We start from the raw sequence: 25,705 nt of genomic DNA on the forward strand, positions 1-25,705 counted from the left end.
TCATTAGAGAGGAGATCAGCTGAATGCCGTTTATTCAACTTTGGGGAAATCCTTAAATACCTAGCTGCTGCACAAAGACTTACCCCCAGGAAGATGGGAAATTCCCTCACTCAAGATAGAGTAAACAATGCACCACAGGGAGCACAAAAACAAACAATGTTTTAGTTGGCTGACCAGAAACTGTCAAGTAACCCCAGGATCAGGAGCAGACCCAGGCCCTACAGTTTGTTTGTTTGTTTGTTTTGGTCTTTTGAGACAGGATTTCTTTGTGTAGTCCTGGCTGTCCTGGAACTCACTCTGTAGACCAGGCTGACCTCAAACTCAAGAAATCCACTTGTCTCTGCCTCCTTAATGCTGGGATTAAAGGTGTTGTAATGGAAAAATTAAAAATGCTGCAGGATCCCCTGCAGTGGCAGGAGGCAGCAGAAATGCTGTAGGCCCCCAAGCAGTGGTAGCAGGCGATGTGGCAGCAGGCAGCGGGCCCTGGGAACAGCCAATCCCAGGCAGAGACGGCTGCCGGTCCCCGAGTGGTGGCTGGTCCCAGGCAAGGAGACACATGGTGGGCAGGTAAGAGACAGAGCATGAATAGGCACACCATGCAGAGTGAGATTGAATATTTATTCAGAGGGTTATGGGGGGAGAAGGGGAGAAGAGCAGAGGGGAAGCAGAGGAGTGGGGAAAGAGGCAGAAGCGAAGCTGCCTCTCCAAGAGGAAGATGGAAAAGAGAGCGAGCTCAGGCTGGAAGCTGAAGATCAGCCTGCCTCAGCAGATGGGGTAGGGAGTGGGCGTGGCTTGTCTCTTAAAAGGACACAACAATCATTACAACTACCACCTGGCTAAAATTTTAAACAGCTAATTAACCTACATAGACAGTTTTTCTTGAGGAATTCTCATTCACACGAGCTCCCTCTGCTTGAGAGGAATCAAGTCTAAGGCTAGTTCTTAGGTAAATGCCTGGGGGTTGGATAGCTTAAAAGCACAGACACTGTCCCCAGTGCCCAGTGTGACACAGTCCTTGGTTGCTCAGGCAGGCCTGCAAGGGGTCTTTGTTGTGAGCCTCTATGGGTAACAAAGCACCTTATCTGGTCACACCCTGATGTAGAATGCAGGGGTGTGGTGGCTCAAAGCACATTTGGGTCCTCCTAACCTTGGCTCCTAGGAAGACATTCTGAGTACCAAGATCCCAAACTGAGTCTAATCTACAAGTTCAGAACACAAACATTCATGTCTTAAAGACCACAGTGGTCTTCAAGGAGGGAAGCCCTCTGGCCACACAAACTACTAAGCTTCACACAAGAGAAGGGCATATCACATATTTAGAGTTCACAGTGGGGTGGGAGCAGGCTCCAAATTCAGCTGGGCTATATGGAATGTCTCAGTCCTGCACCAAAAGACACTTGACTTTAGCTTGAGGGCCTAGCAAATACATGTTTTTAACAGCTAAATTGTCACAGCTTGCAAACACATATATAATTATTAGTCTTTGGGAGGCCAGACCCAAGTTTAGAAACAGCACTTAATAGGCAGAAGTTTCTGCCCTGCCAGCTGCTCCCAAGCAACCACACAGAAACATATTAATTATAAATGTTTGGCTAATAGTTTCAGGTTATTACCAACTAACTCTTACATTATAAATTAACTCATATTTTTTATCTATGCTTTGCCATGTGGCTTAGTACCTTCTCTCAGTACTGCATGCCCATCTTGTTTCTCTCTGTGTCTGCTCACAACTCCCAGACTCCACCCTTCTTCCCAGCATTCTTAGTTTGACTCTCCTGCCTAACCTCTACCTGTCCAGCTATTGGCCAGTCAGCTTCTTTAGTAAACAAATCACAGTGACATATATTCACGCAGTGTAAAGGAATATTCCACAAACACTTCCAAGCTTGTCATGTTCATTGTTTCCTCTATGTCCATGCTCAGGAACATCAATGGCCTTAAATCCAGTGAGCTTCGGGAATGCCATATGTTTACTCATTAGAACTTTGTAGTGTATTGGAGGCTGAAAAAAAACATAAAACAAATCAATAATGTGGGCTGTCTTTCTGTCTATGTGTTGCTTTCATTGGTTAATGAATAAAGCTTTTTTGGCCAATGGCTTAGCAGAGTAAAGCCAGGTGGGAAGTTTGAACAGAGATATGGAGAGAAAACAGGTGGAATCAGAAAGATGCCATGTAGCTGCCAAAGGAAAAGGACCTGGAACCTTCCCAGTAAGCCACAGCCTTGTGGTAATACACAGATGAATAGAAATGGCCAATGACTCAGGCATATTTCTGGCTAGCTCTTATATCGTGAAGGTGTAATTAATATAGTTTCTGTGTGATTGACTACTCGGGTCTGGGTGGCCAGAAAATGAATGAGCAGCCTCTGCTTACAAGTATGTGCCAATGTGAGGCAACTGCATCCACATAAAAACTGAGAGAGCTTGGGAAGGAATTCTAGACACAAAAGAACAAAGCTAAGCACAGTTTCTTGGTAGCTGCATTTTTTTCAGGTAGACTCTGTTTGTTGGCAGCAAGCAAAGGCACAGCTCCTTTAAGAGAAGTCTTCCTGACTCAGCAGCAAAAATTGAACAGCTTCTTTAAGATCTGGCTTCCTGATTTGTGCTGGGAGAAAGAACTCTGTCTCTCTTTCGGGAGGTCCTGTACTTAAATGGGGTCTGTGAGCAGTATGTTACAAATTGCTTAATGTTACAAATTGCTGCATCCCTGGAGCTGGGATGGTGTGCATGACTCACAGAGGCAGTAAATATGCCTCCGCCATATTGGACTGGGTGGAACAAACAGGCAGGGCTACGAAGTTGGTCCTAGTCACGTCTGCTTAGCTTCTAAGAAAAAAAGCTCTCCTGGTGAGAAAATGATTACAGATATGTAATAAAAATGAATACAGATATGTCAAATTCAGATGACAAAGACCTCTGAATGGGTCACAGTGTTGGATAAATGTGTGTAGGCTTGGGAGAGAGAAGAAAAAGAGTATAGACAGCTATAAAAAGAAATAGTTTTAAAAATAAAACGAAGTCTTTAAAGAGACAGTAAAAGTAATATAAAAGAGTACAGCCATAGATTAAAGAAGTGAAGAAAAATAAGCCATGTAAAGATGGAATATACATAGAGAATCTGAATTAAGCATACCAGGTTCCCCTAATTCCACAATGGCCCCCTCTGTCAAGATATCTCTTTCACTGCTCTCCCTCTCCATCCCTGCCCCAACTGGACAGACCATTTGCTTCCTTCATGTTCCCATCCCCCCATTCTCCTCCTCTCTACCCCACCCCCATCCCCAGTTTACCCAGGAGATCTCATCTATTTCCCCTTTCCAGGCCAATCCATGTGTCCCTCTTAGGGTTCAGGCAGTCTTTTATAAAAACAAGACATCTCCCTTTGATTTTCTGTGCTACAGTTTCTACTTAGTGTCAAAACCACAAGAACTTCAATCTCTTTCCAGCTCAGACTTCAGCTCAGATAAAGAGGACACAGATACCATCTAAATAAACCCCAGGATGCAGGGTGCCCACACCTCCCTGGCCTTCTGCTTTGCTACTCTAACAAGAGCTAAACACTCAGCAATGGGTCACCGCCATGAATTTTTAGTAAGGGAATGCAGGCATAGAAGCCACAGAGCCTGGGAAACTGGTGTTGAAGGTGGAGGAAAGAGGTCAGGAACTCTTGGTCAGGCTCAGTGTTAAGAAACACTCACTGGGGGGGGGGGGGGGCTGGAGAGATGGCTCAGAGGTTAAGAGCACTGATTGCTCTTCCAGAGGTCTTGAGTTCAATTCCCAGCAACCACATGGTGGCTCACAACCATCTGTAATGAGATCTGGAGCCCTCTTCTGGCCTGCAGGCATGAAGGCTGAACACTGTGTACATAATAAATAAATAAACCTTAAAAAAAAAAAAAAAAGAAAGAAAGAAACACTCTCTTGCTGGTCTTCCAGGGAACCTAGGTTTAGTTCCCAGCATCCACAGGATGGCTCAGTAACTCCAGTTCCAAGGGATCTAGCACCCTCTTCTGACCTCCACAGACACTGCATATATATGTATATGTATGTATGCATGTATGTAACATACACATACATATGTACAGGGAGAAAAACTTATGCACATACTTTTAAAAAATGATCTATTTATTACATATACAGTGTTCTGTCTGCATGCATACCTGCAGGCGCCAGATCTCATTACAGATAGTTGTGAACCAGGGTGTGGTTGGTGGAATTGAACTCAGGACCTCTGGAAGAAAAGCCAGTGCTCTTACTTAACCTCTGAGCCATCTCTCCAGACCCCATGCACATACTTCATACTTTTAAAAAATCTTTTTTAAATTTCAGAGTCATTTTCATCTAAATAGCAAGTGTGAGGCTAGCCTGGGCTATAAGAGATTCTGACATCCCCTCAAAAAAAAAAAAAACCCAAAGAATTCCCATCACACTACTTACAGAGCTGAATCACCTCTTCTGAAGCATGTGGTAAACGTAGACGCCCTGGTGCAGTGGAAGAAGAAGGGAATGGAAGAAGAAATGTCTTGAATGCATATCAAATTTATACTGGTGTTTCCAGAACCTGGCAACACCTCTGAACCTCTGGCTTGGGAGGGGATTTCAGAAGCCCCTTTAGCCTTTCTATCCCTCTGTCCCCTGTTCCAGGCTGGGACACCCTGGAAGGTGCTCCCTGCCAACATGACCCCTTAACCTGAGATGTTACTTTTGGCACTACTTGGGGCTGTCTGCAGTGAGAAAATTAGACCCTTGCCAAGCACACTGCCTCTTCTGAGACTGAACTGATGACTCAGAGGTTAAGAATGAATACCGCTCTCGCAGAAGACCCCAGTTTGGTTTCTAATACCTATGCCAGGCAGCTCATAACCACCTGTAATTCCAGCTCCAGGGCATCTCATGCTTTGGTTTCTGGACACCTACCTATACATATGTGGTGTGTGAATTCATGCATGCATGCACACACACATGAACACAGCTGCACATGACTATTTCTCATGGATATACAGACTGCTTTCACTACCTCTTTTTCTTTCTTTCTTTCTTTCTTTCTTTCTTTCTTTCTTTCTTTCTTTCTCTTTTTCTTTTTTTCTCTTTTTTTTTTGTTTTGCTTTTTTCGAGACAGGGTTTCTCTGTACCTTTTGGAGCCTGTCCTGGCACTTGCTCTGTAGACCAGGCTGGCCTCAGACTCACAGATTCACCTGCCTCTGCTTCCCAAATGCTGAGATTAAAGGCATGCGCCACCACTGCCTGGCATTCACTCACCTCTTTTATAAAACCTGGTGGTGATGAAAAGATCTATGATCTTGATGACAGCAGCTATGATGACCATGACAGCAGCTGTGATAATTACAGCTTTCTCAGCTCCAGACAGGCAGAGACAGCGACAGCTTGGCATTCCTGGAATGGGACAGAAAGCTGCTGAGGCAGAGCTGAGCATAACCATCTTTAGTGGAGTGACAAACCACAGAAGCTGCTTTCTGTTCAGGCTCAGAGGCCATGGATCTTGCTAAGCTCCTTGGAAGGAGCAAAGGGTGACCTCACCAGAACAGCGATAAGTGGCTCTACTCCCCAAAGACTACTCAGACCATTCAGGAGTCTTGGCCTTGTGCTTTGTGAAATCACAGCCCAGGGAGAGCCAGGATGCAGATACATGGGGGAAGGAACAGGCTAGAGGGAACTGTGGACCCCAGGCTCTGTCAGCAACTTCATGAATGACTGAAGGTTAAGGAAGCCAGTCTCTCTCGCATATCTCAATCTAAAGGCTTTCTTAGTCTCAGATAAAATCTTTCTATTTATTACTTATTTATTGCTTTTTATTAAGCATCCTTCTAAAATTGTTACTCATTATTTATTTACCTTATTTTAAATGTTTAACTATTTTTATATATAGGTATTTGTCTACAGGTATGTCTGTGCACTGTGTGCATGCAGTGCATTTGGAGGCCAGAAGAGGGCACTAGATCCCTTAGAATGGAGTTACAGATGGTTGTGGGCTCCCATGTCGAGGCTGGGAATGGAACTTTGGTCTTCTGCAGCAGCAACAAGTACTCTTAGCCAATGAGTCATCTCTCCAGCTCCTACTTATTCATTTTTTGATACAGGATCTTGCCATGTAGCCCAGACTGGCCTTCAATTCACAGCGATCCTCTTGCCTCAATAGCATATGTGATGAAGTTACATACCTGTGCTGTAACACTTCGATTTTTTTATTTTATTATTATTAAATTGCATTTTATTATATTTATATGCTTATGTGTGTGTCTACATGTGTGTGTGCATGTTGCACTCATGTGCATAACACACATACATGCAGAGGTCAGAGGAGGACATCATATGTCTTGCTCTGTTACTCTCTGCCTTACTTATACCTTGAAACAGGGTCTCTCTGCCTCAACCTGCAGCTAGACTGACAACCAGTGAACCCCAGAGATGGAAGCTTTTACCCACTGAGTTCCCTAGCCCCACTTTTAAAACAAATAAACAGTTTAATGGCATGTGTGGAGGTCAGATGATAACTTTTTTTTCGGTTTGTTCTCTCCATTCATCTTTATGTGGGTTTCAGGTTCTAGGGATTGGACCCAGGTTGCCCGGCCCAAATGGCAAGTGCTTTTATCTTCTGAGACTTCGTGTCAGCCCCTCCTTGCAGGATTTTTTTTATGTGTGTGTTTTGCCTGTATGTATATATGTGCACCATGTGTGTGCCTAGTGCACAAAGAGGTCGCAAGAGGGCATCTAATGGTTGTGAGCCACCACGTAGGTGCTGGGATTGAACCCAGGTTCCCTGCAAGAGCAAGTGCTCTGAATCCCAGACCCATATCTCCAACCCCCTCCTGCTTGTAGTTTTGAATGAAAACTTTCTTTAGGAGTTAGGGAGGTGGCTTGGTTGGTAAGGTTCAGGCCACACATGTGAGCATCTGGGTTTGTATCTGCAGCACCCACACAGTGCACATCTGCACCTCAGCACTGGAGTGGGAGAGTAGAGACAGGCAGATCCTTGGAGCTCATTGTCTAAGCCAATCTGGTCAAATTGGTAAGCTCCAAGTTCAGTGAGAGGCATAAAGTGGAGGGGCTGGAGAGTTGGCTCCGTGGCTGACGGCACAAGCTACTCTTCCCAAGAACCCAACACAACCCCTTCTAATTCCAGCTCCAGAGGACCCAACATCCTCTTTCAGCTTCAGCGGGCACCTACTCACACAGCACATTACATTGTGTGTACATACATATGTTAAAAACAAATCTTATAAAAGGGAGAGCAATGGAAGAAGACAATGTCAGCTTCTGACCTTCACACACAGGTGCACACATGTGAACATATTTACACATACATAAACACACTAACACATGCATAAATACACAAAAAAAAACTTTCTGTGGAAGTGGACAAGCTGAGTTTGAAAGGTAAAGCAACACATCACAGCTCTCAGAGGTGTTCAGACTACATTATAGAAGGAGGAAAAAAAAAAAAGAAGGAGGAAAGAGGGTTTGAGCCCTCGGACATCAGGACCTGCTGTGAAAACAGTTGGTGACAGATACACAGATAGAAGGCCAGGACTCACAAGGACCTTGGTTTGAGACTGAAGTACCAGGAGGGGTCGCTGCAGCTCGACTCTGGGATTCTGTTCACTGACTAAGACAAGATTCTTACATTTTGGGTTGTGAGCCTAACCTGTAAAGACTGACCCATTCTCTAGCCCAAAGACAGGATTCTTGACCTGCAGCCCCCAAGCAAAATTCAGCCCATGGCTTGCTTTTGTAAAGTTTTATTGGCACATGGCCAAACACAGTCATTTGTTCTTAATCTCTGGCTATTTTCCCTACTGTGGTAGAGGTCCCCCCCCCCCCCCGAGACAGGGTTTCTCTGTAGCTTTGGTGCCTGTCCCGGAACTAGCTCTTGTAGACCAGGCTGGCCTGGAACTCCCAGAGATCCGCCTGCCTCTGCCTCCCTAGTGCTGGGATTAAAGGTGTGCGCCATCACCGCCCGGCCGTGGTAGAGTTTAATAGTAACTATAAATACCAACGTCACCATCTCAGCTGTTTCAGCTTAGGTTTCTATTGCTTTGGTAAAACACCATAACCAAAAGCAATTTGGGGGCATCATCCTCTGCGGGCTGAGCCCCCCACATCAATCACTAATTAACAAAATGCTCTATAGGACTGCCTACAGGCCAATCTGGTGGGAGATCATTTTCTCAATCGAGATTCTCTTTTCCTATCCCTCTAGTCTGTGCTAAGTTGGCATAAAAAACTAGCCAGTACACCAGTGAACATTTTTTTGGAGGAGGTATTTGATTCAGGGGTTCTCTGTGTAGCCTTGGCTGTCCTAGAACTGGCTCCATAGACCAGGCTGGACTTGAACTCAGAGATCTGCCTGCCTCTGCCCCCGAGTGCTGGGATTAAAGGTATGCACCACCACCGCCCAGTCCGTGAACATTTTTAATGAGAGTTTAGGAGACAGCTTCTTACCTGACCCTGAATCCAACGTGTCACACAGTGTGTCCATTGTGGCGTTACAATGCCTGATGACTCTGCCGTTCGGACATCTGGAAGGAAAGTGGAGGAGTGTGTTACTTCCCACCTAGGCAGCCCAGATTCTCCTCACTATGCACTACCCACAGGGCTAAGAAGGACCAGCCCCATCCCAGCATGGCCTGCTACACCTTGTCATTCCGGCAAAAGCACTCTGAAGAGATTAGAGTTTAGGGGTGCCTGTTATATTTAGGGAAGGGCCCTCTGCCCTCCTGGATAGAACGTCCTGCTATGAAGACCTGATATGCTGTCCCTCCACATAGAGAGAAGTTTGCCTAGAGGCAAAGACAGTGTGAGCAGGGAAGGGGCAAACATGTACAGACCATCAAGAGCCTGCATCAGACTGGAGTTGAAGGCAGTCTTTACTCACATAGTTCAGTGTTTTCTGAGTTATGTTTACGGGTACGTAACCTGCCTCCCAGATGCCAGTTGTTGCCTGGTGTGGTGGGAAGCAGATGCAGGGTAGGTTCTTGTGAGTTCAAACCAGTCTGCAGTCTGGTCTACATAGTGAGTTCCAGGCTACCCAGGGAGACCCAGTTTGAAAGGTGTGTGTGTGTGTGTGTGTGTGTTTGTGTGTGTGTAGAGATGGCTCGGTGGTTAAGAGCATTTGCTGCTCTTCTAGAGAAAGTAGGTTCTAGTCCCAGCATCCACACAGTGACTCACAACCACCTACAACTATTGTTCCAGGGAATCCACTATCCTCTATGGACCTCCATGGGCATCAGACATGCAGGCAAACATTATGCACATAATAAACAAATAACAGATTTAAGCTATTATACAAGAGGCCTTATAAGTTGCTATAGATACCTCCCAAAAATGTCCTCCCAAGCTCACGTGTGCCTGAAGCCTTGGAACTTCACCTTGTTTGGAACAAGGTCTTTGCAAATGATGCTAAGTGAAATCGGAGTCACACTGGGTTAGGATGGGTCTTAACCACGTGATTAGGGTCACTTGATTGCAAGAGGGAAACAGAGACAAATGCAAGATCTACATGGAGAGGGAGGTGGCAACTAGAGTGACGTGTCCATCAGCAATCGCTGCCACCACCAGAAGCTACAAGAGGCCAGAGAGGAGGCTCCCAGAGCAGTGGTTCTCAACCTGGGGGTCTCAATCCCTTTCACATGGGTTATATATTAGATATCTTGCTTATCAGATATTTACATTTTGATTCATAACAGTAGCAAAATTACAGTTATGAAGTAGCAGCAAAATAATTTAATGGTTAGGGATCACTGCAACATGAGGAACTTTATTAAAGGGTCACAGAATTAGGAAGGTTGAGAAGCACTGACCTAGAGTCTTCAGAGGGAGTGAGAACCTGTGAACACCTTTGATGTTGGACTTCTTGACTCCAGAACCAAACAAGAAAAACTTTCTGTTTTCATTCCCTGCTTATGGTCATTGGTAGGTGGCCACCAGATTTTTTTTTTACTTTTTTTTTTTTAAAGGCAGAATTTCACATAGTCCAGGCTAGCCTCAAACTCATTATCAACCAAAGATGACCTCAAACTTCTGGTATCCTGCCTCCACAAGCACTGGGATTATAGACATCATACCTGGTATATGCGGTGCTAGAGATTGAGTCCAAGGTTTTGTGTGTGCTATAAAAGCACTCTACCCACTGAGCTACGTTCCTGGTTCCACTGAATTCATTTCTAAAGTTTATTTTATGTTTAGATGTACGTGCATGTGCATGTGAGAGCAGATGCCCACGAGACCAGCAGAGGGCATCCAATTCCCTAGCGCTGGAGTTACTGGCTATTATGGGACCCCTGAGGTGGGTGCAGTGACCTGAACTCAGTTCCTTAGGAAAGCAGATCATCATACCCCTGAGCCATCTCTCTAGCTCTCCTTCCCCATTCTAAATTAACAGTAAGTCACTTTTGTCATCCTCTCTGCCTAGAGTTCTTTCCAGCCCCCCCCCCCCCGGGACTTTCTGTGATTTCATCTCTCCCTGATTCATTGAGCCTCTACCCAAAAGTAATCTTTTGACTTTTCCAACTGAGTGTGCAGTGGCCCCCAGGGTCATGAACTCACTCATCACCAGTAGTGTTTTTTTCAGACACTATCTCTATCCCAAACTGACCTTAAACTTGCTGTGTAGTTAACCTTGATCCTCCTGCCTCTATTTTCCCAGTGCCAGGATCACAGGCTACACCACCAGACCCAGTTTATGCAGTTCTGGAGGTGGAACTCAGGGCAAACCCTCTACCAACATAACTTCATCTCCAGTCCATATTAGTGGTCTTATGCTATGTATGTATCTCCATTGTGTGTCTCTCACTGTTGGGGCTCAAGGGTTGTTTGCTGAGTGAGTTAATGAGTGAGTGAATGAATGAATGAGCACTGACTCCAGGCAGCTTCCAGGAGGAAGCATCTTTTGTTTGAGTTCATCTGTGTGGCAGGCGCTACCCTAAGGAGCCCCTCTACAGTAAGACTCAGAGGCTAGGGGACTAGAGGCCAGGAGTGGGGATCTATCCTCATTGTCCCTCCCCCAGCTGGTACCTGCTGCATGGAAGGCACTTCTCCACACAGTTTTCAGAGTTACAGTAGGTTCCCTGCTTACACCGGCACTCACGATCAGCCGTCTGGGAACATTCGGCCACCTCCTCTTGGTCTGTGGAAACAGGGTGGCTGTAGGTCAGTCATCAGGGTGGGAGTCTGTCCCAGAGTACAACGTTCTACCACGCAGTTAGGTCGTCCTCCCAGGCTCTTCATCCTAGGCACATAAATGCCTTCACCTTGTCATGTAACACAGGGACCGCACAAACACAAAAACCTGCCTCCCTTTTCTTCCTTCCACAGAGTTTCAAACTGGACAGCAGAGGAATGGGAGGAGTACCCAGCCCCAAAGCTTCCCTTCAAGGAAAGGGTCTACCATGGAACAGTGCTCCCAGCCCTAAGAGGGGGAGGAGGGGGAAAAAAAAGCCCATTGGGCCTTTGTGTCAGGTAAAGAGTGTGAAGAAGCCAGAGTTGGCCTTCTTCGTTACCGGCCTGTGGCTCCTCTCCCTATCAGTCTGCCTGCTTTAACTATCAGCGGCGAGGCTGCCCTCACGGCCGCAGCTGCACACTTACCATCCCGGCACTGAGAGCATGGAAAGCAGTTAAGCTCATGGTTATTGTACTTCATGAAGTATCCAGCTTCACATGGGACACATTCGCTTTTACCGTGGTCCCCCTGGCATGGCTTGAGGACGTAGGTGCCTATGTGAGAGGAGAAAGAGGTGTTTGGGGGCCTAGCAAAGCCCTGGTCCCCAAAGCCCTGCCCTCCTTGGAACTTTCTAGTTGGATACCCAACCACAGTCTTCATACTAACTTAATGTGTGGAGGCCCTGCGTTAGTTCTTGGCTGAGACTGATGTCCTGCTGGGTTTCCGAGAAAGCGCATTCTCCTGCTCCACTCCACAGTCCTAGAGAGCTGGCTTAGAAAGAGGCCTATGCATCCATTTCCCCCTCTCATGCCAGGTTGCTGCCATGATGGTTGCACAGAACTCCAAAGTCTAAAGATGGGATCCTTGGCCAAGGTCCCCACCACATTAGTTACACTGTGACCATCTTCTCAGCCTATGGCAGAAGCACAGGAAAGACAGCTACACACTTAGCAGTATGAGCTCTGGGCATGCGCTGGCTCCCATAGTTAGATCAGTTAGATCAGTCCCATCTCACTATTTCTGCAATATGCTTGTAGGGATGCCCCCCCCCCCGCCACGGCTATGTACCCGCAAGTGTGTACAGGTGTGTGTACAGACCCAAATGGGTGTCCACAGACCTGTGTGGATATAAGTGCATGCGTAGGTGTGTTTGCAAGTAGGTATGAATGTTGTGGAATAATTTTTTTGTACACTGTGAAGATTTGTCACTTGGATTGGTTTAATAAAAAGCTGAGCGGCCAATAGCTAGGCAGGATTTTTGGGACAGAGAGGGTGCTGGGAAGTAGAAGGGCAGAGATGTGGGACGAGGCAGCCAGAGGCAGAACGAGTTGGACACACAGCGTGGGATAGAGGTAAAAGCCACATGGTAGAACGTAGATTAACAAGTATGAGAAGTCTTTCTACAGTTTATTTGGGAGCCGGCTGGCAGGACAGAGAAAGACTAGTTACAGATGCATGCTGGTAGTTGTGTGGGAGGGGGGCGGGGTCCAGGGGCAGACACAGCATCTCCTTGCTCTTCTGTAGAACATGCCATGCCCACCTCTGGACAGGCACAGTCTCTGGTTTCTGTCCTCCAAAGCCAGGGGCAGTTGCTTGGGTAGGGGAGGGGTGGATGGGAGGACAAGGAGCAGCTGGTTGCTAAGATGACACCCACTTCCTGTTTTCAGTCCGATTCCACTTCTCTCTGTGCAGTCTCCAGTTCAGCCCTAGCTAAAGGCCTACAGTACCTTTTCCCATCAGAAGACTGGCCTTGTGGACCGTTCTAGAAAGCATTCTGGAACTCACCAGCAGGACATAATTGGCAGCAGAAGGTATCGGATTGGAATTCATCTTCCCCACACTGGCTTGGACTGCTTACACTGTAAACTGTTGCCTAGAATCAGAAAGGGGAAACACAAAGAGACCCATCCATTGGTGACTCTCAGCACAGAAGAGGTAGAGACTTTGGCTCCCATATGGACCCTTGTGCAGCACAAACACTATAATTTTGCTCAAGTCTCCATAAGTCTGGTTGGTAGTAGTCAGGGATCCAGATATGTTCTTCAGTTTCCAAATTCAGGTGGCTTTGCATCTCTGCCATTGGTTTGTGGCCTGTATGGCTGTGAGCCTTTGGTGTCAGTGAATTGCTTATTCTAACATGTGTTGTTTTCAGTGGCCATACCTACACTTTAAAGGTTCTCTCTCTCTCTTTTTTTTTCTTTTTGGTTTTTCAAGACAGGGTTTCTCTGTAGCTTTGAAGCCTGTCCTGGAACTAGCTCTTGTAGACCAGGCTGGTCTCGAACTCACAGAGATCCGCCTGCCTCTGCCTCCCAAGTGCTGGGATTAAAGGCGTGCGCCACCATCGCCCAGCTTTAAAGGTTCTCTTATTCACTTATGCGTGCTTTGCCTGTGTGTATACATGAATATCAAGGCCAGCCTTGTCTACAAAGTAAGTTCCCTGTTTCGAAAAACCAAAATAAAATAAAATAAAATAAAAAAATGGGTCACTACACAGGGCTGTTAAGTCACCTGACCAGTACTCCCAGCTGAGGGCAAGCAAGGAACTTCTTTTCGTTCTTGCTTCCTCTCTCCCTGCACGGTGTGTCTATCTTTCAGGCCTTGCATCACCTACCTTTGTTTTTTTATCTCTTGTAGCACTCACATTGCTTAACTTGCTGTTTAAAATGGCCCCAAGCATAGCAGTGAGAAGTTGTTTCCTGTCCAGAATACTAGAATGTCAGAATAACTTGACAGATAACACCTACATTGGAGAAACTGCTACAGGTGTGAATTACAGTCTGAAGAGCTTGAATTTTATATTAGCCAACACAGATTACATAGATGCCTTTAAGTAAACACATAAAATAATCTACTGATCAGTTTATGAAAGTGTGGTCAGAGGCATGCAAGAAACAAGCCTCTGGGGCTAGGAGCTGACTCAGTCAGTACCTGCATCAAAGCATGAGGACCTGAGTTCGGATCCCTAGCATTCACCTGGGCCCGTAGAGCATGTCTAACTCCAGCACTGAGGATGGAGACAGGCAGATCCCTGAAGCCCATTGGAAGCCAAGCATAGATTAGCTCTAGGTTCACTGAAAGACCTGTCTCCCTGGCTGTAGTGATGGCTCAGCAGTTAAGAGCACTGGTTGCTCTTCCAGAGGACCGGGGTTCCATTCCCAGCACCTACATGGTGGCTCACAACCATCCATATTCAAGTTACAGGAGATCCAACATCCTCTTCTGACCTCTGTGGGCACCAAGAACACATACGATACATATAAACTCACTCATGCACACATAAAAATAATTTTTTTGTTTTGTTTTTCGAGACAGGGTTTCTCTGTGGTTTTGGATCCTGTCCCGGAACTAGCTCTTGTAGACCAGGCTGGTCTCAAACTCACAGAGATCTGCCTGCCTCTGCCTTTCGAGTGCTGGGATTAAAAGCGTGAGCCACCACCGCCCGGCAAAAATAAAATATTTTTAATCTTAAAGTTTATTTATTTTATGCATATGAATATTTTGACTAAATGTGTGTGCCACATGTATGCCTGGTACCTGTGAAAGTCTCCAGATATCGAAAAAAATTTTTGTGGGGTTTTTCAAGACAGGGTTTCTTTGTGGAAAAGCCAAGGCTATCCTGGAATGTGCTCTGTAGATCAGGCTGGCCTCAGACTCTCAGAGTTGCCCCTGCTTCTGTCTTCTGAGTAGTGAGGTTAAAGGTATGAGCCACCACACTGATTTATTTATTTATTTATTTATTTATTTAAAAAATGATGAGGGCTTGGTGATGCATGGCTTTAATCAGAAGGCAGGCAGACTTTTGGGGGTTTTGGGTATCCAGAACTACATAGTAAGACTCTATGTCAAAAACAACATTTAAAATTTTTTCACTTTCTATATGAGCATCTGCCTACATACATGTATGTGCGCTATGTGTATGCAGTGCCTGCTGAGGCCAGAAGATCCTTTGAAATTGTAGTTAAGGACTGTTTTGCGCTTCCACATGGGTTCTGGGAACTGAGCCTGGGTCCTCTGCAAGAACAGTCAGTGCAGATGTGTCCAATTACGACTTTGCTGTACGTATCATCTAATAAGCTTTAAAAAGAACAGCGAATACTATCAGCCACTGTGCCACCTCTCCAGGCCCCAGGATATCCCAAACCTGCCATTCTCTGTTCTCGGCTTCCCAAGTGCCATGATTACAGTCAAGAACCACCACAAGCAGCTTCCTTTTCTTAAAAATACCACGCTGCTAGATCTCTTTCCCCTCTGCTCGTGTATAAGTGTGGGTACACACAGGCCACGTGTACGTGTGACAGACAGTCAGAGGACAATCTCACAGCTCAGTCATGGCCTTCTAGCTTGTTTGAGACAGGATCACTCCTACACTTAACTGCTGAACACAACAGACTTGTTGGCCCATGAGCTCTAGGGAGTCTCCTCTGCCCGCCATCTCCCTGTAGGAGTGCTGGGATTACAGATGCACGTGCCAAGGCATCTGGTGTTTACCAGGGCTTGGGGGGATCTGAACTCTGGTTGCCATGTTTGCATGACAAGAGATCTAACCACTGAGCAATCTCCTCATCGCCCGAATTTTTTTCTTTCTAATTCAATCCGATAATCAACAAACTCTTATAACCGATTTGTCTACAGTGGATGCTACTAGGCTCAGTCCCATTCCTATCATCTTATTTTGCACATTTCTATCTGTGCTCGTTAATGCTGATGTCAACCTGACAGAATCTAGAATCACCATGGAGACAACCCTCTGGGCATGGCTGTGAGGGAGTTTCTAGATTAGATGGTTGAGGGAAGAAGGCCCAGAATGCAGAGGGCATCATCCCATAGCCTGGGGTCCCAGACTGAAAAAAAAAGATGGAATCTGGCTGAGTACCAGCGTTCATCCCTCTCTGCTTCCTGACGGTGGAATCAGTGTGATCAGCTGCCCCATGTTCCTACCACCAAGCCTTCCCTGCTATGGACGGTGATTTTAAACTGTGAGGCAAAACAAACTCTTTTATCCTTAAGTTAGTTAAAATGGTTGTGTGTGTGTGTGTGTGCGGTGCCCAAGGAGGCCAGAAGAGGTCATTAGATCCTCTGAAACCAGAGGCACAGGAGATTATGAGCTACCTGACATGGGTGCTAAGCATTAAACTCAGGTCCTCTATAAGAGCAGAATTTGTTCCTAACTGCTGAGTCATCACTCCAGCACATGCTAAAGATAATTTTGAGCTTCTGATCCTCCTGCCTCCACTGCCAGGGTTCTGGGCTTGCAGCTGTGAGCTACTGATATGGGATTCCCCTCTGTATGCTGTGAATACCATTGGTTAATAAAGGATTGCTTTGGACCTATAGCAGGGCAGGAATTAGTTAGGTGGGGAAAACTAAACTGAATGCTGAAAGAAGGAGGCGGGGTCCAAGAGAAGTCATGGAGACACTGCCAGGATAGACACACTGAAACTTTGCTGGTAGGCCAGGCCTCGTGGTGATGGACAGATTAATGGAGATGGGTTAAATTAAGATATAAGGGTTAGCAAATAAGAAGCTAGAGCTAATGGGCCAAGCAGTGATTTAAATAATAGTTTCTGTGTGGTTATTTCAGGAGTCTGGGCAGCCAGGAATCAACAAGTGGCCTCCTTACAACAAACTACCATCCCTTGTTTATGGGGGATGTATGCTTACTGAACAGGCACTCTACCAACAGAGCCATAGTCCCAGCTTATTTTCCTCAGTACTTGAAATTAAACCCAGGACCTCATATATGTTAGGTAAACAGTCTACCACTGAGTTACATGCCTGGTCATTTTTGTATTTTTTATTTAGAGATAGAATCTCATTAAATGTCCAGACTGGGGATGGAGAGATGGCTCAGCGGTTAAGAGCATTGCCTGCTCTTCCAAAGGTCCTGAGTTCAATTCCCAGCAACCACATGGTGGCTCACAACCATCTGTAATGAGGTCTGGTGCCCTCTTCTGGCCTTCAGGCATACACACAGAATATTGTATAGATAATAAGTAAATAAATATTAAAAAATAATAATAATTAAAAAAAATGTCCAGACTGGCCTTGAACTCATTCTGTAACCCAGGCAAGACTTGAACTTGCAGTCCTCCTGCCTTCTCCTGAGTAGCTATGGTTACAAGACTGTGCATCAGATCTGTATTTAGTTGCTTTTGTTTTTGAGACAGGATCTTGGTAAGTTGCCCACGTGGCTTAGTGAGTGTTCTATTGCTGTGAAGAGACACCATAAGCAACTCTTAAAAATAAAAACATTTGGCAATCTTACCAAAAGCAATCTACAGATTCAACACAATGCCTAGCAAAATCCCAGCAAAATTCTTCACAGACCTCAAAAGAATGGTACTCAACTTCATATGGAAAAAAAAAAAACAGGATAGCCAAAATAATCCTGTGCAATAAAATAACTTCTGGAGGCATCACAATCCCTGACTTCAAACTCTACTACAGAGCTACAGTACTGAAAACAGCCTTATATTGGCATAAGAACAGACAGGAGGACCAATAGAACCAAATAAAAGACCTGGATATCAATCCACACATCTTCAAACACCTGATTTTTGACAAGGAAGCAAAAAATATCAAATGGAAAAAAGAAAGCACATTTAACAAGTGGTGCTAGCATAATTGGATATCAACATGTAGAAGAATGAAAATAGACCCATATCTATCTCCATGCACAAAACTCAAGTCCAAATGGATCAAAGACCTCAACATAAAGCCAGCCACACTGAACTTTATCGAAGAGAACGTGGGAAGTACACTAGAACACATTGGCACAGGGAACCACTTCCTAAATATAACCCCAGCAACACAGACACTGAGAGAAACAATTAATCAATGGGACCTTCTGAAAATGAAAAGCTTCTGTAATGCAAAGGACACAGTCAACAAGACAAAATGATAGCCTACAGAATGGGAAAAGATCTTCACTAACCCCACATCAGACAGAGGTCTGATCTCCAAAATATACAAAGAACTCAAGAAATTGGACACCAAAAGATCACATAATCCAATAAAAAAAAATGGAGTACAGACCTAAACAGAGACTTTCAACAGAGGAATCTAAAATGACTGAAAGACACTTATAGAAATGTTCAACATCCTTAGTCATCAGAGAAATGCAAATCAAAACAACTCTGAGATTCCATCGTACACCTATAAGAATGGCCAAGATCAAAAACACTGATGACAACTTATGGTGATGAGGTTGTGGGGGAAAGGGAACACTTCTGCATTGCTGGTGGGAATGCAAGCTGGTACAACCCCTTTGGATGTCAGTGTGGCAATTTCTCAGAGAATTGGGAAACAACCTTCCTCAAGACCCAGTAATACCACTTTTGGGTATATATCCAAAGGATGCTCAATCGTGCCACAAGGACATGTGCTCAACTATGTTCATAGCAGCATTGTTTGTCATAGCCAGAACCTGGAAATAACCTAAATGCCCCTTGACTGAAGAATGGATAAGGAAAATGTGGTACATTTACACAATGGAGTACTACACAGCAGAAAAAAATAATGACAGCTTGAATTTTGCAGGAAAATGGATGGAGCTAGAAAACATTATTTTGAGTGAAGTAGCGCAGACACAAAAAGACAATTATCACATGTACTCACTCATAGGTGGTTTTTAAACATAAAGCAAAGAAAACCAGCAAACCAGCCTACAGCCGGGCGGCAGTGGCACACGTCTTTAATCCCAGTACTCGGGAGGCAGAGTTCGAGGCCAGCCTGGTCTACAGAGTGAGTTCTAAGATAGGCTCCAAAGTTACAGAGAAACCCTGCCTTGAAAAAAAAAGATAAAGAAAAAGAAAACCAGCCTACAAACCACAATCCCGGAGAACTTAGACAACAATGAGGACACAAGAGAGACTTACATAGATCTAATCTACATGGGAAGTAGAAAAAGACAAGATGTCTTGAGTAAATTGGGAGCATGGGGACTTTGGGGGACGGTTGAAGAGGGGGGAGGCAGGAAGGGGAGTAGAGAATAAAAATCAATTTTAAAAAAAAGGAAAACATTTAATTGGGGCTGGCTTACAGTTTCAGAGGTTTAGTCCACTGTCATCATGGCGGGAAGCATGGTGGTATGCAAGCAGACATGATGCTGGGGAAGTAGCTTGAGAGTTGTACATCCAGATGCAGGCAGCAGGAAGACAGAGCTACTTGGCCTGACTCAAGCTTGTAAAACCCCAAAGCCCCCCCCCCATCCCAGTCACAGTTCCTCCAACAAGGTCACACCTACTAATCCCACCCTAGTAGTGTCCCACCCTAGTGACTAAGCATTCAAGCATATATGACCCTTTGTGTGGCATTCTTATTCATTCCCCCACACCAGGCTAGACTCAAACTCCTGGACCAAGTCTTTTGCCTTGGCTTCCTAAATAGCTGGACTACAGGTGTGTGCTTCCTTCTCAGACTTTCTTTGTTTTGTTGTTCAAAGGGCATTGATGCCTTTGGAGATTGAAATAGGGGAGGGGTCACGTAGCTGAGTTTAAGACTGCCTGCCTACCGTGGGCAAGACTTTGCGTATGGTTCCTAGCACTGCCAAATTTCTCAAAATAAAATAATATGATTGAGGGGCTGAAGATGTAGTTGAGTTGGCAGAACACTTGCCTAACATGTATGGGGTTTCCATCCTCAGCCCTGTGTAGCATTGATCCAGTGGCACATGCCTGTGTTCCTAGCTCTTGGAGGGTAGAGGCAGGAGGATCCTTAGTTCGGGGCTACCAAATGAGGTCCCAAAGAAACTCAGGACAAATGGCTAACCGTGGTGACTTTTTAACATAAACATACCAAGGTGCACCCCTAACTGCTGGCTGCCAGGCTCTTGCAGTATCACAGGTACCTGTTACAGAGTCCTGGCTGCTCTCAGCATTTCTCTCCCCACCCCACCCCCACCGTCTACCCTAAACCTCTCCAAACCCCCAGCTTCCCTTCCCTTTCCCCAGCTTCTCTTTTCTATAAGTATTAGTATCCAGGCACACAATGGCCCTGACCCTGGGGACCTGGCACCCCTCTGCAAATGGCAAGCAGTTCCCTGACTACAAGCAGGTGCAAAGGTTCCTTTAAGAGACAAACTCCACCCACTCCTGCATGCTTTCTCTCTCTCTCTCTCTCTCTCTCTCTCTCTCTCTCTCTCTCTCTCTCTCTCTCTCTGTCTCTCTCCTCCCTTCCCCATCATTCTTCTGAAGAGAAAGGTCTCTGCCCCTCTCCTTCCTTTTTTCTCTTCCCCACCTTCCCTCCCTCCCTCTCTCTCTCTGTCCTCCCTCCCCTCTCCTCTTAATAAACTCAACATCCAAACTCTGTCTGCATGGCTATTCCATCCCCTGCTATGGTTTGAACCAACCTGCTGTGGTCTAACTCGCTGCAGATCATAACAATAAGAATCTGTCATTTCGACCATGAACTCTCTTGGACTCTTGGTCCTTGGCTCCCCTCTTAGTCCTCTTGCCCTCTCTCACTTCTCTTCCTCTCCCACCCTCCCTCTCCTTCTCTCCTCTCATGCCTGGTACAGTCTACTGGCCATGTCCCGTCTACTACCCTCTCTCCCTGTTTTGGACTTTTCCGGATGCTTCTGTCTGTTCTCTCCCTCATATCTACAATAAAAACCTTCTCCTCAACCATACCTAGGGGTGATCATGTCCTCATTTTCATTCAGTGTTCTCCTTTATTTATTTTGTGTGTGTATGTGTGTGGTACGCACTCAGGTGCGGGCACATGTGTGGGTCCCTTGCCTTTGTATGCATGTGTATGGGGAGGCCAGGGTTTGGTATTGGGTGTCTCCCTCCATCTCTTTCCACTCAGCTTACTGTGGCTAGGTCGCTCACTGAATCCAGAGCTTGCCCTAGGGAAGCCCTGCCTCTCTTGGCTTCCTGAGGAATGGGGTTACAGGTGGCCTACAATTTACATTGTTTATAGAGAGCAGAACTTTAGTCCTCAAGACTGCATGGCAAGAGATTTATGGCTCTCCTCTTTGATTTGCTGCTGCTGCTGTTGTCAGACATGGTCTCACACAAACCAGGCTGGGCTCTCACTACACGACTGAGGATGACTTTGAAATAGTGATTCTCTTGTCCCTACTTCCCCAAATGCTGAGATTACAGGCTGAGCAGTCACGTCCAGTTTAAAGCACCAAATGATGAAACCGGGAGATGGCTCAGTTGTAAAACGCTTGTCTAACAAGCATATGGACCTTGATTCTTAGAACCCAGAAAAAAAGTACTGAACATGCTGGCACTTTCCTGTAAACCCAACAGGAGTAGCTCCCTGGACAGCCCGACAAGGGAAAATCAAAGTTTGAAAAAGAACAGCACCATCTTTCTGCTAGGTTTCCTTTCCGCTAGGTTTCGTAAACAACACAATTCAGGCTGCTTTTCCCACAGTGACTCACTGCAGCTGCCGTTCTGAAAGCAAAGGAAGCCACCAAGAGGAAGGGGAGGGTTATACTTCACATTCTGATATGATGGCTGAAAAAAAAAAAAACCTGAAAACCACAAAAACCTCCATTTGGTACTACATCCATCTTGATATCTACTGGTCATTTGTCTGACTACAGTTTCTGGAAGAGAAGCTCTTGGTAACCCTGGGCTCTAGAGTTGGTGGGACCTGGGAGAATGGAGCTGATAAATCAGCTAGACAAGTCTCACACAATTGCCAACTTTATTTAGAGCATCAAATAATTTATTCTCTGCTGGTTAAGAGGAGTCACATGAGTAAAGTGTACCATCACAAGGACAAGACACATGTGGCAAAAACATGTTTTGCCGAGGAGGCAAATAAACAAATTCGGATTGTAATGGGCAATCCGAAGTGGACTCACTGATACCTTCTACACCTGGGAGGGCAATGGAAACAAACATCTTCCGAGAACAATGTCATGGTTTGAAAGAAACTGAGGTCACAAAACTCTTGTCTTGTTTTCTTGGAGTTTTCTCATAAGCACTCAGAATTCTCACAGGACTCCCGATTCGGTGTTCCCCCACCTAGAAATGTACGGTGACCATCCTCTTGTTATGTGAGGACTAACTCTCTTCTGCTTCTGTAACCTGTTCATGCAGACATTCAGGTTACCTTGACTATCTAATGTTGGCAGATCAAAACAGCTCTTAGCCTGTTTCTGCAGATACTCAAGGTCTTCTTATGGTTTTGCCTTAAAAACAAGACAAACAAGCAAACAACAACAGAAAAGCCTTCACCTCCACTTCTCATTGAAATATCAAGTTTGGCTCAGAGATTGTTGTCACGCTAGCAGTAATCAACAAATCTTTTCATTATAATTGGATTGAGTCTATGGTCTCTTTCCAGGGTTCAAGAACTTCACAACATTGAGAAAGTGCCCAGAATCACGTGCCCGTCCATGTAAGTCCCCAAGGGACTTAGTCTGAGGACACATGATGCCCTGGGGGTTCACAGAACTCCAGGGGTTGCTGAGGTCCACTAACTGAAGGCCAGCAATTTGGGAGGCACTACTTTCTAGGAGAGAGAATCTAAGCACACAGTTAGGCAGAGAGTGCCATTTTCAAGTGGTGACTACTTTCACTCTTTTGGGGTGAGATTAACCCAGAGCCAGCCTGTTTCTGTCAGTTTCTCACACAGATCAGCTACTGTAACAATGCAAAATATTAATATCTTTTTTTTTTGAAGACAGGGTGTCTTATAGTCTGGGCTGGCTTTCAACTCCCTGTGTAGCTGAGGGTGACTTTGAACTCCTGATCCTCCTGTGTCTTGGGGTTACAGGCCTATGTACCCTGACAACACAATCTGGGGAGGTAATCACACTTGGAAAATGCTAAGGGGTAGTCAGGATTCCAGCAGTCAGGAAGTGAGGCAGGAGAAACAGGAGGTAGAGGCCAGCCTGGGACAGACATTATGCATCTGTCTCAAAAGAGGGAGGAGGAAGGGACGGGCGACATAGCTTAGTGGGAAAGGTGCTAGGCAGCAAGCCTGACAACCTACGTTTGATTCCTGGGACCCACAAGGTTGAAGGAAAGGATCAACTCCTGACAACTGTCCATTAACCACCACAAGTGAGCCTGGCCCCCCACATCCCCCACACAAAAAATAATATCATAAAAAACATTAAAAATAAGAAAACGAGGGGCTGGAGTGATGGCTCGGCAGCTAAGAGTGCTTGTTCTTGCAGAAGACAGCTCACAATAATCAGTAACTCTAGGTCTAGAGTTACTAGACCTCTAGATGCTCACCAGCCTGCACTGGCCCCCTACACATGTACAGAGACTCACAACATGCACATAGCCTGCACTGGCTCCTACACATGTACACAGACTCACAACATGTACATAGCCTGTACTGGTCCCCTACACGTGTACACAGACTCACAACATGTACATAGCCTGTACTGGTCCCCTACACATGTACACAGACTCACAACATGCACATAGCCTGCACTGGCTCCTACACATGTACAGAGACTCACAACATGTACATAGCCTGTACTGGCCCCTTACACATGTACACAGACTCACAATACACATATAACTAAAATAAAAAAAGCCTTTATAAGGTGAGAAAGGACAAAGGAGTCTCAGGAAATAATAAAACCAGTTTTGTAAAAAAAAAAAATTAGATATATTGACTCATGATTTTAGTCTCAGCACTCAGGAAGCAGAGGTGTACAGATCTCTGTGAACTCGAGACCAGTCTGGTCTACATAGTGAGCCCTGGGATAGCCAAAGATATATAGTGAGACCCTGTCTAAAAAAAAAAAGAAAAAATGAAAAAAAAGAAAGAAAAGAAAAAAGAAAACAAAGTAGAAGGAAAAGAAAGAAAAAGAAAAGCTAGATAGCAAAAAAACCACTGTAGCAATGAAAGCTAAGGATATAAATTAACTTTGTCTCATTAGGTGTTGGATCCTCTCATCTAATCTTCTACCTCCACCATGCAGGCCAAGAGCTGGAAAAGGAGACCCATTATTACCTCTAGGCCCAGTCACACATACTGCTCTGGGAATGACAGCCTGCCAGAACCCAGCTGGGGTCCCCACCCCCCTGCTGTGCCTCCACTCACCCACAGAAGCAGCCCCTGCGGCAGCAGCAAATGTTCCAGTCTGGCCATCAGAGACAGAGGCAGGACAGACCAGGGCTGGGATGCTGAACGTGAGACTTAACAGTTGCAGCCCAGGTGCAGCCCTAGCCAGCTAGGAGGCATTTTAAACCACCCCTTGCCTGAGTTCTTCCGGTGAGGGCCACACCCAGGTTCCTCGACTTCCTTGCTCCCTTGAGATGTCGTTGATTTGAAATTTACAGAAAAGTTCCTCAAAACCTCCACTCACCACTCCACAGTACCAACGACCAGCAAAAGGCACATTAGAGCCAAGGTGTTTGGAAGCAGAGGCAGCCATGCATTGACTGACAGTCTACCCGGACACCGTAAAGAGGAAGGAGAACCTCCCATATGTTGGATGCCCCTCCAGAGCCCCGACTGCAAAGAGCTGGTTGATATCAAAAGACAAACACCGCCTAAGTTTCCTGCTGGGGACCCAATAGTCTCAGGTCTACTGGGGCAGGAAGCAGGATGGAGTGCCAAGACTGGAAGGAACTGTGACTAAGCGAGCGGCTCATGGGGATACAGTTTCAGTTTAGGAAGACAGAGAGTTCTGAAGGCGGATGGTAGCAGGACTGGCTTGATTGCATGATGTTATGGATGGGATTTGTGCTTTGGAGCTGGATGCTCAGACATGGTCAGAATGGTTTTAAAATAAAGAAACTGAAGTCAGGCAATAGTGGTGCATGCTTTGAATTCCCAGCACTTGGAAAGCAGAGTCAGGTGTATCTCTGTGAGTTCAAGGCCAGCCTGATCTAGAGAGCAAGTTCCAGGACAGCCAGAGCTACACAGAGAAATTCTGTCTCAAAACAAAACAAAACACCAACAGCATCACAAAAGAAAATTCTTTATGAAGGAGAGCATACTCGCTGGTTTTGTGTGTCAACTTGACACAAGCTAGAGTCATCAGAGAGGAAGGAGCCTCAGTTGAGAAATGCCTCTATGAGATCCAGCAGTAAGGCATTTTCTCAATTAGTGATCAACGGGGGAAGGGCCCAGCCCATTGTGGATAGTGCCAGCCCTGGGCAGGTGTCCGGGTTATAGAAGAAATCAAGCCCAGAAAAACAATGGAAGCAAGTCAGTAAGCAATACCCTCATGGCCTCTGCAACAGCTCCTGCCTTTGGCATCCTGCTCCGTTTGAGTTCCTGTACTGACTTCCTTCCCTGATGAACAGCAATGCTGAAGTGTAAGCCCAATAAAGCCTTTCCTCCCCAACTTACTTTTTGGTCATGCTGTTTCATTGCAGCAATAGAAACCCTAAGACATAGATGGTGATTAATTAATACAGAGACCTGCAGTTGATAAGAGGCTTCAGAATATTCCATACCCCACCTCCCACGGCTGAGAGATCATTGTGGAAAAGATGATGGAAAGAGTGTAAGAAGGTAAGATCCAGTGTGTGTGTGTGTGGAGAGAGAGAGACAGAGAGAGAGAGAGAGAGAGAGAGAGAGAGAGAGAGAGA

At 45.7% G+C, this 25,705-nt stretch overlaps 1 protein-coding gene across 2 annotated transcripts; it reads right to left on the minus strand.

The window, feature by feature from the left end:
• On the minus strand, window positions 1–24,645 carry LOC126498275 (tumor necrosis factor receptor superfamily member 26-like). 2 transcript variants are annotated; one of them, XM_050136732.1, is made up of 8 exons: window positions 24,472–24,645; window positions 12,963–13,050; window positions 11,603–11,731; window positions 11,033–11,144; window positions 8,462–8,538; window positions 5,261–5,395; window positions 4,439–4,483; window positions 1–2,002 (listed from the first exon to the last, which is right to left on the minus strand). In XM_050136732.1, exons 1-8 carry the CDS (start codon window positions 24,538–24,540, stop codon window positions 1,971–1,973), a joined length of 687 nt encoding a protein of 228 aa, XP_049992689.1. In that variant the 5' UTR covers window positions 24,541–24,645; the 3' UTR covers window positions 1–1,970. The 2 variants fall into 2 exon arrangements, with proteins under 2 accessions (XP_049992689.1, XP_049992690.1); XM_050136733.1 differs by having other exon boundaries at window positions 24,207–24,631.
• Window positions 24,646–25,705: the final 1,060 nt, after the last annotated feature.

This window comes from Alexandromys fortis, unplaced genomic scaffold (genome assembly GCF_014885135.2).
Source record: "Alexandromys fortis isolate MF-2015 unplaced genomic scaffold, M_Fortis_MF-2015_v1.1 scaffold_3, whole genome shotgun sequence".
NCBI lineage: Eukaryota > Metazoa > Chordata > Mammalia > Rodentia > Cricetidae > Alexandromys > Alexandromys fortis.